At 44.3% G+C, this 14,202-nt stretch overlaps 1 protein-coding gene, 1 long non-coding RNA gene and 1 pseudogene across 3 annotated transcripts; 1 reads left to right on the forward strand and 2 right to left on the reverse strand.

Moving 5' to 3' along the window:
- Nucleotides 1-912: 912 nt before the first annotated feature.
- Nucleotides 913-2,955, reverse strand: LOC111256323 (annotated as a pseudogene).
- A 1,366-nt stretch (nt 2,956-4,321) lies between these two features.
- Nucleotides 4,322-8,885, reverse strand: LOC111256291. Of its 2 annotated transcripts, XR_002676325.1 has the most exons (4): nt 8,648-8,885; nt 7,206-7,252; nt 6,945-7,031; nt 4,322-4,374 (listed from the first exon to the last, which is right to left on the reverse strand). It is a non-coding gene; the product is annotated as an uncharacterized LOC111256291 (long non-coding RNA). The 2 variants fall into 2 exon arrangements; XR_002676324.1 differs by lacking the exon at nt 4,322-4,374 and having other exon boundaries at nt 6,839-7,031.
- A 2,293-nt stretch (nt 8,886-11,178) lies between these two features.
- Nucleotides 11,179-13,146, forward strand: LOC101757892 (60S ribosomal protein L13-1-like). Its single transcript, XM_022824282.1, has 5 exons — nt 11,179-11,232; nt 11,390-11,518; nt 12,134-12,241; nt 12,658-12,816; nt 12,917-13,146. Exons 1-5 carry the CDS (start codon nt 11,179-11,181, stop codon nt 13,139-13,141), a joined length of 675 nt encoding a protein of 224 aa, XP_022680017.1. The 3' UTR covers nt 13,142-13,146.
- Nucleotides 13,147-14,202: the final 1,056 nt, after the last annotated feature.

The following is a 14,202-nucleotide window of genomic DNA, read 5'->3' on the forward strand; positions in this document are numbered from 1 at the left end:
TCTTTCGATGAGAGGCGTGGGATAACTCGATTTGGGGATGGAGACGATGTTCACGGCCCGACTACAACCATCCAAGGATGCCGCGCCTTAGCAACCGATACACCATCTCCAATGGCTACCGCGATCTTGTGGAGCGCGTCACCCGGCCACTAGGGCACTCGTCCTGCAAGCAATCGAAGAACAAGTAAGAACAAGTAGAACAAGCAACTCAATTGCAAATATGGAGATGAAAACTAATCTGAACTCATAAAGTTGGGTTCTGAATCAAGTAGAACAGATGGTCTAGTCGACACACGCGTCTACAAGAAAGTAGCAATGGCTAAACTTTCAACAAAACAAAACCCAATCTGTTTGTGGCAGCTCTAATCCTTATTAATACCTAGGAGGACGACCAGGGGTGTGTTGGGTTCGTGCTCCAACCCTAGGACATGTCCCTAATAGACCCAACTTGATACACGACCCATTGGACCAAAATAAGGCGACACATTACCTCTGGACAGAAAACCTCTCGGTAGTATTTCGGTGATTTCGGCCGACTCAAAATAGATATGGATATGAGTCTAGATCCATATGAAAATAGACTTCATAAGGATCCAAGGAGTACTTGAACGCCTAAAACGGAGTCCGGATGAGGTCATGGCGGCCGTTGCAAGTTGGCACAGAGCTGCAGTCCGAATCCAGCCCCAAAACGTGTTGGATTGGAACTCTTTCTTTTGTTGGGCTAAAAGTGATGTGGTAGCCTGGTGGAGGACGTTGGGAATACTTGGACTTGGCCCCCAATCTACTTCTTTGGTCCTCCATGCCTTCCATGTGTGTTTAACACTATTTTTGATCCACGTATGTATTTCTGAAATTGACAATGAACACACATCATGGTGCAACATCAATTTATCAAATGTATCAAATACAATCATGGTAAAGAATTGTTTCACCTGTGAATCAAAAGTTACTAATTTGGTTGTATCCGAGCAGGTTATGTCCTCATCATGGGTGGCTTCATCTTAGGACAGTTATGCATATAGTGCCTTTTGTCGTGACATCTGAAGCAGGTATCAGATAGCTCCAATTCTCTAGGCGACTTCTTCTTGGGACAGGAACAAGATTTGTGGCCTTTGTCATGAGATTTGAAGCAGGTGACATCAGATAGCTCCAATTCTCCAGGTGACTTCTTCTTGGGACAGCTATTTGATTTGTGGCCTTTTTCATGACAATTGAAGCAGGTGAAATCAGATTGATCCAATTCTCCAGGTGACTTCTTCTTGGGACATCTATTTGATTTGTGGCCTTTGTCATGGCATTTGAAGCATGTTACATCGGATAGTACCAATTCTCCAGGCACGTTCTTATTGGGACAGCTATTCGCATAGACATTGATGTGGATGGCATCATGTAGCTCTAATTCTTTAGGAGGTATCTTTCTAGGACATTTATTTGCATAGTGACCTTCTTCATGGCAATTGAAGCAGGTGCGTTTTGATACTAGTGTTACTGCCTTATTCCTCATTGCAGCATGGTTGGCCTTATCAGAGTTTGGTGCCTAACTTCTGATGGGGCTCTTCCTATCACAATGGTCATCCACACCATGACTTAATCTTGAGACTTCAGGTACCATTTCACTGCCTTAGATTGGCATTCATGGCTATCATCATATGGCTCCAATTCTCCATGTGGTTTCTTATTGGGGCAGCTATATGTGTAGTGGTCTTTGGCATGGCATTTCAAGCAGGTGACATCAGATAGCTCCAATTCTCCAGGTGGCTTCTTGGGACAGCTATATGATTTGTGGCCTTTATCATGGCATATGAAGCAGGTGATATCACAAAGCTTCAATTCTCTAGATAGCTTTTCCTTGCCATTGGTAACATCATGTGGCTCTAATTCTCCAGAAGGCTTCTTTATGGGAATCCTATCTGCACAGTGGCATTCTTCAAGGCAGTTGAGGCAAGTGGATTTTGATACTACTGCTAATGCCTTGTCCGTCATTGTGGCATGGCTGGTCTTGTCAGTGTCTGGTACCTCACTTCTGATGGCGTTCTTCCTCTCAGAATGGCCATGCCCACCACTGCTTAAGTTTGAGACCTTGGTACCTCTTCATCATGTGAAGATTCTCCAGATGGTTTAACTAGTGCCAATGTTCTCTTGCTTGTTTCTGCCTTTGCCTTTTTTAGTGTGGCATAGAAACTTTCTCAATGATACTTAGTTACTGCAGTGAGCATTGGACTCAAGCGGCATTGTGCAGGCACATGATTTTTGCCTTCACAAATGAAACATGTAATGCCTCCCATAGGACATTTTCCAAGTACATGGTTTGTATCACAGCTGGAGCAACTGATGTCCTTATTATGACCACACTTTTGACCACAAAAACTGAGCTTCTTCTTGGTGCAGTGTCCTTTTTCACCACAACGGCACAAGCACGATTTTCTGACACATTCTGCCTGCAACACCACAAATGACAGTGGCCAACCCTGTTACAAAGAGTACATACCACTTTCTTCTCTTGATTCTTCATGGAGCAATCACAAGTGTAATGCCCTTCTTCACCACACACCATGCAGGTGATCTTCCCAGTTAGTTTGTCCTTGGCATACTGGCAGGCATAGTCAGAAGAAGGTAGCTCAGTGGTAAGTGTATTTTCTCTTTCATGCTTACCATCGGGGCTTACTTGAATGACTTGTGTGGTTGTCTTCCTCTTTATTCCTTTGTGAATTGAATTGCCACCTCTCATTGACTCTTGTGAATTTGAGAAAGTGAGTGACTCAATATTCATCAAATTAACACTATGAGACTGTGGATTGGCTGCATGGGCAACAACTCCAGGAGCACTATTGTGGCAGAACCGTCCAACTTAAACTAGTTTAAATGCGCTTCATCGCTGCCGATGCAGCAATTATCCGAACGCACTTAAAACAGTATAAGTCCGGTCGTCCGTCGAGTGTCCCTAGGACTCCTCGAATGATCCACGTCACGTCTCATAGCCATACACCAGGATTGTTTCCGCGATGGGAAAGCATCAACAAATATTACATTTTTACATACATACACGAGGTACGAGTTATTACAAGACATAGTTTGAAATAAACTTAACAGTGCAGGTTAGATAGAGGTCTAGGATTTAAACATAAATAGTTCAGGTGGGAGATGAGCATTCAAGATTTCTTCTAAGGGTATTGTGAGACTCATAACAATAGCCTAGTTTTTCGGGGCTTCCTCCTCGGTGGATTCCTGCGGAGCTTCTAAAAATATCCACAAGGGATAACCCTGAGTACGGGGTACTCAGCAAGGCTTACCCGACTAACCAAAATAATAACTTTTCCTGGAACTATATGATAGCTTTTTCGGTGTACTTGGCTGACATATTTTTGCCAAAAGAGCTTACTAAAAGTGAGACCTTAGCTTTATCTTTTATTTTGATTAAGTTATTACCTAACCATTCTAAATGATGATAAAAAGATTATTTGCAAACGACAAGGTATTAAGTCATACACCAAAATATTAGTGGAAATATATAGCATTCAAGAATTCATACTACGATGCTCAACAGTGATCAAGTGGATTCATAACCGAGAATTGCGGCGATCCGAATCAAATTACATCTTGCAGGAGAGTACCCTGATCACCAGTTATATACAACTGTCCAGGTTGTACGTAACGACCTTTCGATTAGCAACTTCAATGATTGGGAATAAGACTACCCGGACCCAGGGACGCACCCCCACATGGGACCCCACATCTAGCCTGATCACCATGTGAGTTTCAGGCTACGCCCCTGCCAATCTCCAGCACGTCAAGTGCGGGTACGAATTATTCCCGATCAGAGGGTTTACTAACCTACTAGGCTTTACTGGTCCCATACCCAGTAAGTGATCAGATGTCTTTCACTTGATCAAAGGTTAAGACAACGAATCGGACCTTAACCAAATTAATCTAGCAGACAGAACTACATCCTTAGCTTATGTCCGCTTCTTAACTTTTCAAGTCATCTTTCCATAAATAACATGTATGGCCCAACATTTTACCTTAAGGTTCGGTAAACCAAATACTTAGGCAACTAAGCATTTCTAGACTTGGGTTACTTACTAACTGTTGAACAAGTGGCAAAGATGTCCTTAAAACAAGGTATGATAATGCAGAAGAATGGGTTTCAAGCAACACCTAGACTTAGTGTAGTCATATAGCAAATAACTGATAATTGGACGCATGAAATAACGACTCCAAAATAAATAGGTATAATGCACCGGGGCTTGCCTTGTTCTATAAAAAAGTTAGTACTGTCTGAAGGATTGGCCTCGTAGGGAACCAACTCAATGATCTCTTCGAACTCCGGAGATCCTTCTGAAAATTCCGAGAAATCTCCTTCCGGTGCTTCGGTGTCTATGACAAAGCATATGCAGGGGTTAGCGATGCAATTTTTTGAATACAAGACTATACAACTTTCCTTCATGATAAAGTTGCAAGCCAACAAGGGACTATACAGCTTATCATGATAAAGTTGCAAGCCAACACACAAAAACCCGAAAAGATTAACCCAACAATTTTATTTCCTTTACTAACCTTACCTAAGGCGTTTTTCTTTTATTTTTAGAAAACATTATAATTATTGTCTAATCTTGAAACCTAATTTCCTATGAGTTAACAATAATTTGTGATTATGAAATGTTATTCCATATTTTATGCATTTAATAAAGATTAAGTATTTATTTAAATACCTTAAAGAAAAGGCATTAAACAAATACCTAAATTTTTATTATTTTCCTAGGGTATAAAAATTTTAATGCATAAAGGAAAATAAAATAAGCCTAACAAAATTGGTTTCACTAATTTTGGACACTCTTAGAAATTTCTGTGATTTAAATGGTGATAAACGGATTTAATCTATTTATTCTACAAAGGAAATCTAAATTTTTTCCTGAAAAACCCCCGGCCTACTTTTCTCACGCGCCCTTACTCTACACCCTCTCTCTTACGCTGGGCCCGCGGCTCGGACCCACCTTTTTCCTATTTACTCTACCCGCCGGCCTCTTTCTCTCCTATTGGGCTCCCTGGGCCGATTTTCTTTTTCTTTTTCTTTTCTCCAACCGGCACCGGCCCAATGGCCCACCCTTCCTTTTCTTTCTCTTCCGCGAAGCCGGCCTGCTGGACCACCTGGGCCTTCGACCTTTTTCCCTCCAACGGCCGTCCACACCGGCACTTGGGCCAACTGGACCCTCGGTCCACTATCGCCCGGCCTGCCTCCTCCCTCTCCTATCCTCCCTGACGCGCGGGCCCGCAGCACTAGAGCCTTCTTCCTCCTCCCGCCAAAACCCGAGCGCAACAGGGGGCGGTGCGGCTCGCCGGCCGGCACCCTACCGGCGATGGGGCTACGCCAGGGAAGCATCCCCAAGCCCTAGCGCACCTGTGCGCGGTGGTAGCTCCCCGGGAGGTGGCCGGAGCCATTCCCTCCACGGTGGCGGGTGGCGGCGCTTACGGCCGGTCGCGACTAGGCACAACGACGGCGCAACCTACCTTGACGACTACCCCTACGGCTTCCTAGTACCCCAGGGACTCACCTAAGACTACCCATAAGGAAAGAGAACAACGGCAGGAAGGTGCTCACCGTGAGCAGGAGGTGCGGCGGTGGCGGACGGAAACGACGGCGAGTACGGGTACTCCGGCAAGAATGCTGGGCAACAAGTTGACCGGGGTGTAGCTGGGGTACCTGTGGAGGAGTGGGCGAGAGGAATCGACGGGAGATGAGGTGTGGCAGTGGAATTTTGGTCGGCAGTGGTAGCTTGACAGAGAGGGCGGCGGCGGTAAAAGAACAGGCGGCACGGTAGAAACGGCAGCGGGAGCGGTAGATATACAAAGGTTTCACCGGGCGCATGAACACACCGTGGCCTACTCGTAGGCTTGCGTGGTAAGGAGGTGGCGTAGCTGCTGTGCTGGCGGTCAACCGAGAACGCCGGCGGCGACACGTCGTGCTCGGCTCTGTCACCCCCCCTCCTTTGTTTCCGACGCCCGAAAGTTCAGGTCCAAATCACGGTTGATTTTGAATCCGACGGCTCCACGGTCCTTTAAGGAATGTTGTAGATAAACTTGAACTCTCCAAGTTTTATTTTTGCTCTGACCTGAGATAAACATCCTAACATAGTCGAATTTTGAATTCTTTCTCCCATCTAACTGAATTACTCTGAAACTTGAAGTTCAGTTCGTCAGTCATTTGATATGGCCATGTACCCATCTGGTAATTCACTTTCAGTGCACCAATTCCATTCTTTTCAGTCCAACTTCCATCCATTTGTGTTCTACAACTTTCAAAGATTCCATTTTGCCCATAAACACCTATACCCTTTACACTATATTTTTCTGAAATTTGTTCCAAACTCAGCCATTTTCTCACTGTTTCAGACTTAGGAAATTTGCTGATTCAGTGACTTGGCCGAAAATGGCAGAGTGCCAACTTTAGGCCTCAAATTAAATTTGTTCCCTTGGTGGTTCTTGATCAACAACACCCTGGTATTCTTGTCCAAAGTCCATACTTCAGTATTGTATAGTTTTCTTGATCCCTTTATTTGAAAAATTTGGCAGAAATCAAATTCCAAAATGGGCTCTTATGCTGTTTTTCTGAAATCCTATTGTGGGACGGTGAATAGTGCCCTTCTATTTTGATTTCTTCCTTTGGTTTTCTTGAAATATTTAGGACCAGATTTTTGTCCCCAGTCTTGATCTTCAAGTTATAAACACTCTTATCCTTCCATTCCATATTTTTGCCAAATTTTTCTGAATTTTGAATTCAAAATTCAAATTTCGGTCAAATTTGACTCGAATTTGATTTTTAGCCAATTTCTTCTCCTTTTCTTTATGATTTGCCTCTATTTCTTCGGAATTACTTTTGATGGTTAAAATAACAGGTGTTACAACTATTATCATTATAATTACTGTTTGGAGTCTGAGACATTGCATACAGGAGTTTTGCTTCTGTGGCCAAAACTGATGCATTATTGTAGACGAAAGGCAGTAGCTTGTTGATTGCAGCATAGAGTGTTCTCCACCTGACAAATTGACCAAAAGGGTTAGTAAATGACAAGCCAAAACATCACAGTAAGACGGAAATAGGTCTACAGCTCAACTTAAGCAAAGCCTCAAATAACACATCTTGTTCAATAAATCAGATATCCCTTGGATTCACCTTATATGGGAAAAGTACTATAACAATGGAAAATTACCTGGACATACCAAAAAGGGCTCCTTCTGGTGGCGAGACATCCTTAAGCTGCTTGACAAATTTGAAGGATTAGCGTTGGTTAAAGTTAAAGATGGTAGCACTTGTTTTCTTTGGCAAGACATGTGGCATGATCAGGTTTCATCTCAGGCATATCCACATCTCTTCTCCTTTGCTAAAAAGAAAGATATCTCCTTGCAGAAGGCATATCAAACACATGATTTACAACAGCTATTTCACCTTCCCCTACCAATGCAAGCTCTTAGTTAGTTACTTCTTTTAGCAACTGAACTAGAAGCGATTAACCTCTTGGATGAAAAGGACATTTGGACTTCTATCTGGGGCAATGGTTTCTTCTCGTCTTCCAAGGCATATCGCCATTTAACTGGACATAGGCTGGTTCACTAGGTATATAATTGGCTTTGGAAATCAAAATGCCAAAACAAACACAAAGTCTTCTTCTACCTTGTGTCAAAAGACAGACTTAGTACAAGAAATGTTCTTAAAAGGAAGCACATGTTTCTCCCATCTTATTCCTGTGTCCTTTGCACATGACAAGGAGGAAACTCTATTTCATCTTTTACTAGAATGTTCTTTTGTGCAAGTGTGCTAAATCAATCTAGGTCTGTTCATGGATTTGCAGCAACAACCTTATGAAATCCTCTCTAGCATCAAGAACCAGTTGCAAGTTCCTTTCTTCATGGAAATCATTGTTATCATGAGCTGGTGTATTTGGATGGCAAGAAATGATTGGATTTTCAAGGCAATTCATCCTTCTTACCAAGGAAAAAAAATGTGTTTTAAGCACATCTATACTCTGGTTTTACACCGAGTAAAAGACACTTGGAAACAACCTATATCTGAATGGCTAGAGCAGACCTTGTAATCTTCTTAATTTTTTTTGTTTCCTTCTTTGTTTCCTAATTTGGATTTCTTGCACTTGTACCTTTGTCGATTTTATAAATATATAACCAGTAGGGGAACTCTGCCTCCTGTTTCCTAAAAAAAACACATCTTGCAAGTACAGCATATGAGGACAGGCACACAATGGACTAAATAATGAAAATCCTTATTATGACTACAGAATAGGCACAAGAAAAATACGTCAATTTTTTGAAGGATACTAACCCAAGGGGTTCATCCTGTCTAGGACAAATCTGACCTAATATTCTGTTCTTAAACACATTTCGATACAAATTACAAAGCATGCTATTCTGTTCTTAATCCTGGAAGTGCCCATCCTGCGTCGTTTTCCCACGCTATGCGCAAAGATAAAGAAAATCCACAAATTCCCCATATTCAAGTTCAAGGCCAAAAGGGGAGTCGGGAGGGAACCAGATTCTAAAATCGCGTGAACACAGAGGGAAGTAGCCATGGAACGAAGATGCGGGGAGGTTAAATCTCTAGAGGTAGCGAGCGGAGGGGAGAGGGGGAAGGGATTCTTACCTCGCCGAGTTGTCGGAGAGCAACAAGGATCGATTCCGCCCTTCAAGGGAGCCAGGGAGCCACGGCTTCCGTGGGAACCTGCACCGTTCTCGTCCAGTTGTCCGGAGCCGGTGAAGATAGGATTCTTGATTCAGCGGCGCTGGCGGAGGAGGGCGACGAACGGGAGGAGTCTGACTGTCGGATTCAGGCCTGTTTGGAGACGAGTTTAGTCGTGTCAAATCGATATTTGATATAATTAAATTATTAAATATAGATTAATTATAAAATTGATTGACACCGCTTATATAACTAGTTTATAATTAGTTCGTGTTGACTAAAAATTTTGCATCTCGTCTGCGGGCTTATTGACTTTCGTCTGCACTCTGCAGTCACGTCATCAGGGCCATCCGTATCCATCCAACGATGACGAGCTCCGACACCCTCCATCCTCCCAAGCGCTGGGCCTCGGCCCACCACGAGCTCGGCCTGCTACATCAGAAAGAGCCGCAACCACTTGGTTTCAGTGGTATGTAACACCACAAAATCTATTTAATTCTCTTTAACTGTATTTCAACAGAAAAAGTGTTCAATTTTATCTAACTATTTGATTCTCTTTTATTGAAAGGAATAAGAAACTGCAAAAGTGGCATTCGATGATGGTGCAGCAGTACAAAATGTTTCCCCGAGTACTCGTTGGCCAAAGGAAGGAATGCCTGAATTATACATGACCATCAATTCCCTTCTCTCAACTTCTGACAACTTCTGACGGTAATATTTCAAAGTGATGATCAATATAGTCATATGCACAAAGAGTTCAATTACTTTTCTTTTATTTTGCAGGGAGCCAACACTGATGATTTTAATGCTGAATTCTAACCATGGAGCTTGTGCTTGAGTGAAGCTTTTGGTTCTTTTTTCTTTCTCGAATACACGGGAGAGCTGCACATCATTATATTAAATCATTATATTAAATCATTATATTAAAGTAGAAAAATAGTTTACAACAACGCTCATCGGAGGAGCTGTTTTGTTTTCTCGGCACGGTTTACATGGTTGTTGTGATTACATGAACTAGACGACCTGGATTAGGAACTAACTATGGGCCTAAAGGAAGAGTGCTATTACGTGCGTAGATTCCCCAGTAAGATCAAGCCTTGATGGCGATCTCATTGCGCCGCCCTTGCTTCCTCTTCATGGACGGGAAGAGCTCGTTGATGGCGTCTAGGTGCTTGTTGCCCAGCTTCTGGCCGTAGAGCTTGTTGTATGCCTATCTGGAGTCATCTGTAGCTGCACCTTTGTTGTCCGTTGCAATGCCAAAGCGCTGCATCATGATTGCCTCACCGCGCTTGGAGGTAGGCACCTGGGAGAGGCTCTGGTTCACCAGTCTTTCACTCCGCTTAGGTAGTGTTGGTGTGGAGATCGCGGTGACGGCGACGCGTGGTGGTTTCTCCGGCTTGGGGAGCAGAGGCGCGCGCAGGGGGATTGTCATCTTCGCGATGAAGTTCGCCAGACGTTGCGCTTCACCTGGGCTTGGAGCTGTTTCGGGGTTCCGCAGGGGACGGTGCAGCGGCGGGATGGGTCGGGTTGCCGTCGTCGCTGCCGGAGCACGTGTTGTCCCAGCGAACCTGTCCAACTGCTCGTCAACAGTTGCCGATGTCTGCCGCTTGTCAACCTGGGCTTGGGCCTCGAGAAGCTCCGGCCCATCTTCTCTTGCCTCTTCTTCCCTTGGTGTTGCAAGGCCCAACACCCCAGTGTTGGTGGTGTGGCAGGGGCAGGGACAGGCGCTGGGTTGTTCGCCATCGCTGCATCCTTCACGCTGGCCGACAGGATCAACCTGGGATCCTCCGCATGCTCCAACGGCAGGATCAGCTTTGGGCAGCAGCAACCTTTTGGTTCTGTGTTTCAAATGTATAGTTCAGTATGTCATATGCACTTGAGCATTTGAGCTTTGCAATATTTTTGAGTTTCAGTATGACAGAACAATACAATATTTTGAGCTCTGCAAATTTATGTCCATTCCAGTGATAGCACAATTTAGAATACAATTTGCCATCTATACAATTTCTATAGTTTTTGATGTGTCCTATACAATCACAACTTGCCCAACTAGCTAGCACCTGCGCAGTTTACAGAATACCAGGCAAAGCATGATTTACAGAACACATGCTTCTTCCAGGTTGAGCTTCCTGGCTGCGCTACATAACATATGCTTCTTCCAGCTTGAGCTTCCTGGCTGCGCTCAGGGAGGTCTGGTGGCTCTGTGGCCGTGCCCTGCAGCTACAGCTCGATGCGTTGGGAGGCTCCACCTCGTCTCACCACCGAGCGGCACGAGACCAAGGCTCGACGGCAATGGAATGGGCGGCAGTCGCGCAGGCAAGATGGGAACGCTCACTAGGCGCTCAGCCACGGGGCAGCCGCGTCCTGGTACTCCTGGAGGTCGGCGTTCGGGCGCCGTGGTGATGAGGGCTTGCATCAAGCGAGGAAGACGGTGACGGCGGCGGAGAGAGGCTCGACGCCTCGACAGCTCGAGTCGCTCCATGCTATGGGTTGAGATGGGCCACTCAGAGCCTGCTGCTGTGTGGCCTGGGAGAGAGGAGTTCGTCTGGGTCGTTGTAGGATCGATTCCGGACGGCGTAGCTGTGTTGCAATTTGCTTGAGGTTCTGCTGCGGTGCTAGTGAGGATGGAGCTGTGGTGGATCGTTATTTTCTGTTCCCGTTTGGTGTTCGGTTTTCTGATGGCGTGGTTGTTGCGTTGGTGTGCAGGTTAGCAGGAGAGGAATGGTGCGAAATGGTGAAGCACAACAACGTGATCCCCTCAAGAAGCACTGGCAGAACTATGTCAAGACATGGTTCAACCAGCCCGCCCGCAAGCAGAGGCGCCGCATCGGTGAGGTCATTGTCTCCTCCCCTAACTTAATGCTTGGATACAATGCCTCCTTGTTTGCTGCCGCGACAACTTTCAAGTGTAACCGGGGTCTCGGTGGTTCCTGTGTTATGTACAACTAATGGGTGATCAACTAGGATTTAGTTGCAATTCAGAAGCTGTGGTCTACTGATAATTTATCCTGCACTCTGCAATAGTCTTATTATCATTGATAATGCATCGCTGCAAGTTTTTGTTGAAATTTGGTTCAAGTGCAGTATAGTGTCAACAAGTGTTGAAGTGTATTGTTTGGTGTCCTTGTTGATGCACTTGAATATTTGACTGTATAGCTAGCCATTCTACAAATTGGATGTCATATGATGTTAATATGGTTTGATCTGCATATAAACAATACACATTTGAGCGTTAGTAAGAGTTACCAATGTTGTTGCTTTATTACTTTTCTGCTATTAATGCGTCAAAATAGAAATTTCCTTGCTTTACTCAATATTTTCACTTGTTGTGTGTCTTTGTACCACTGGTCATGAAGATTCATTCCAACAGTTATGTTATGCATCATTTTTCCTTAGTGTTTCTCCTACTTGCTGACTTACTTGTTCGATCCTGCTATGCTCTGTATGCAGCTCGTCAAAAGAACTGCTGGCCCTCTTCGCCCCATCGTGCAATGCCAGACTCTCAAGTACAACATGAAGTCAAGGGCTGGGAGAGGCTTTACCCTTGAGGAGCTGAAGGTGTCAAGGTGATATATTGCTTCATTGCTGTCCTCCCCCTGAATTAACATTGAGTCATGTTGCTTCCTCAATATCCTAGTTTGCTTTCATTTTAGTTCAAATTTTATATGACCTGCTGTAATTGCCCCTGGTACAACATATACGGTAGATGTTGTGTATACTGTTGGTGTTTGTGCCTGCTGCTCTGTTGAGTCTGATATCTTTTCCTTTGCATCATCTTATACTAATGTTTGCAAAGTTTCAAGCCAGTAGCTTGTATTTTTTTTGCTTCATTTTCCATTTGTAATGGTGTTTGGAATTTGTTGTGTGATTTGCTAAGTCTTTCATTTATTATCGTCATGATCCATGTTGAGCCAGTCTTTTCATCCATGTATTATGCTATAGCCTTCATCTTGTCTATCTATTATTGATTTCAGGCTGCGGGCATCCCGAAGAAGCTTGCTCCAACCATTGGCATTTCTGTGGATCACCGTCACAAGAACAAATCACTTGAGGGACTGCAGGCTAATGTCCAGAGGCTTAAGACGTACAAGGCCAAGCTGGTTATCTTCCCAAGGCGTGCTCGCAAGGTCAAGGTATGGACACTTTTCTTTTCCTGAATGTTTCATCTCTTCAAGACATTGTCCCAGTTTCTTACAGCCTCTAATCATTGGTCACCTACTACCTTCATTGCAGGCTGGTGACTCAACTCCGGAGGAACTTGCCACTGCCACCCAGGTCCAGGGTGGCTACATGCCTATTACTCGTGGTGAGAAGCTCTCAGTTGAGGTTGTGAAGGTTACCGATGAGATGAAGTCATTCGCATCCTATTGCAAGCTCCGCCTTGAGCGGATGAACAAGAAGCACCTTGGTGCCCGCCAGAAGAGGGCTGCTGAGGAAGAGAAGGAAGAGAAGAAGTGAAGTGACCAGATATAGTACCCTGTTTTGTTTTGGTGCTGAAAATAGAGACCAACTGAACGGTTTGTTGTCCTCGTATTGCTTGCTACCTGGTACTCGTTTTTCTCTATTATGTTCATCAGATTCTTGCCCTCTTGGCTTCTGAATGGTTTAGGATTTAATGTGGTTGCTCGCCTAATCGCCTACCAGATTTTTGTGGTTGAAAGTTTTGGATTGCCCTCGAACCATCTTTTTGTCGATTCAGAGCCTTGCGCCTCTTGGTGCCCATTTGGTAGGAATCTTTTTTTTTTGTTTGTTTGATCGAATTTGTGTTCTTGAAAATGTAATTCCTTCTGATGAGGAGACGGTTAGTTTGCGCGTATTGAGCGTTGCCAAATGGAATTTATTTGCTGCCAACTGATCCAGCAAAAGTCAGAAGCGCATGTTTTGGTCAAAAAGGTTTAGGTGATCTGTGATATCAGTTATAGTTCATGAAGCTGTAGTTCCCTTCCCTTATTCTCTATCCTCTGATGAACATAGTATTAATAAGGTAGGCAAATTAAGTAGTGTAGGATGCATACAGTATACATGCTCCGGAACAGACAGATATGAGTATGATGTATGGGACATCTGTATTGAAGCGACCGAAGTCTTTGGTTATCCAAGTTACCTTAATGCTCGAGGCGGACTACCAGAAGTCTGAAGAACGACCCAGTTCAGAACTTCAGATGATGGAATGATGGTGATGCTTTGTGTACTCTGTTTTACCATGACTCAAAACTCAAAATGCAGCAGACCAGCAGTTGCACAAATTTCATTCCTCGGGCGTTCACATTGAGAACAGTGTTCTGGTTCTAGTTAGCACAGTCCATTTCTAATGAACTACCCTATATTACCACTGCAGCAAGGTTAATTATGTGCATGCGTAGTTGAGAGCCTGTTCCAAAAGCCATGTTGTCATGTACACGGAGCAACAGTCCGACACAGAGTTGGCATGGATGCATGGCAAACACCATATCGCCACACATCCGGTGAAATGAGACAGAGTTGAATAGTGCCAGGAAACAAAGAGTCTGCTTGGTTGG

Source organism: Setaria italica, chromosome II (genome assembly GCF_000263155.2).
Source record: "Setaria italica strain Yugu1 chromosome II, Setaria_italica_v2.0, whole genome shotgun sequence".
NCBI lineage: Eukaryota > Viridiplantae > Streptophyta > Magnoliopsida > Poales > Poaceae > Setaria > Setaria italica.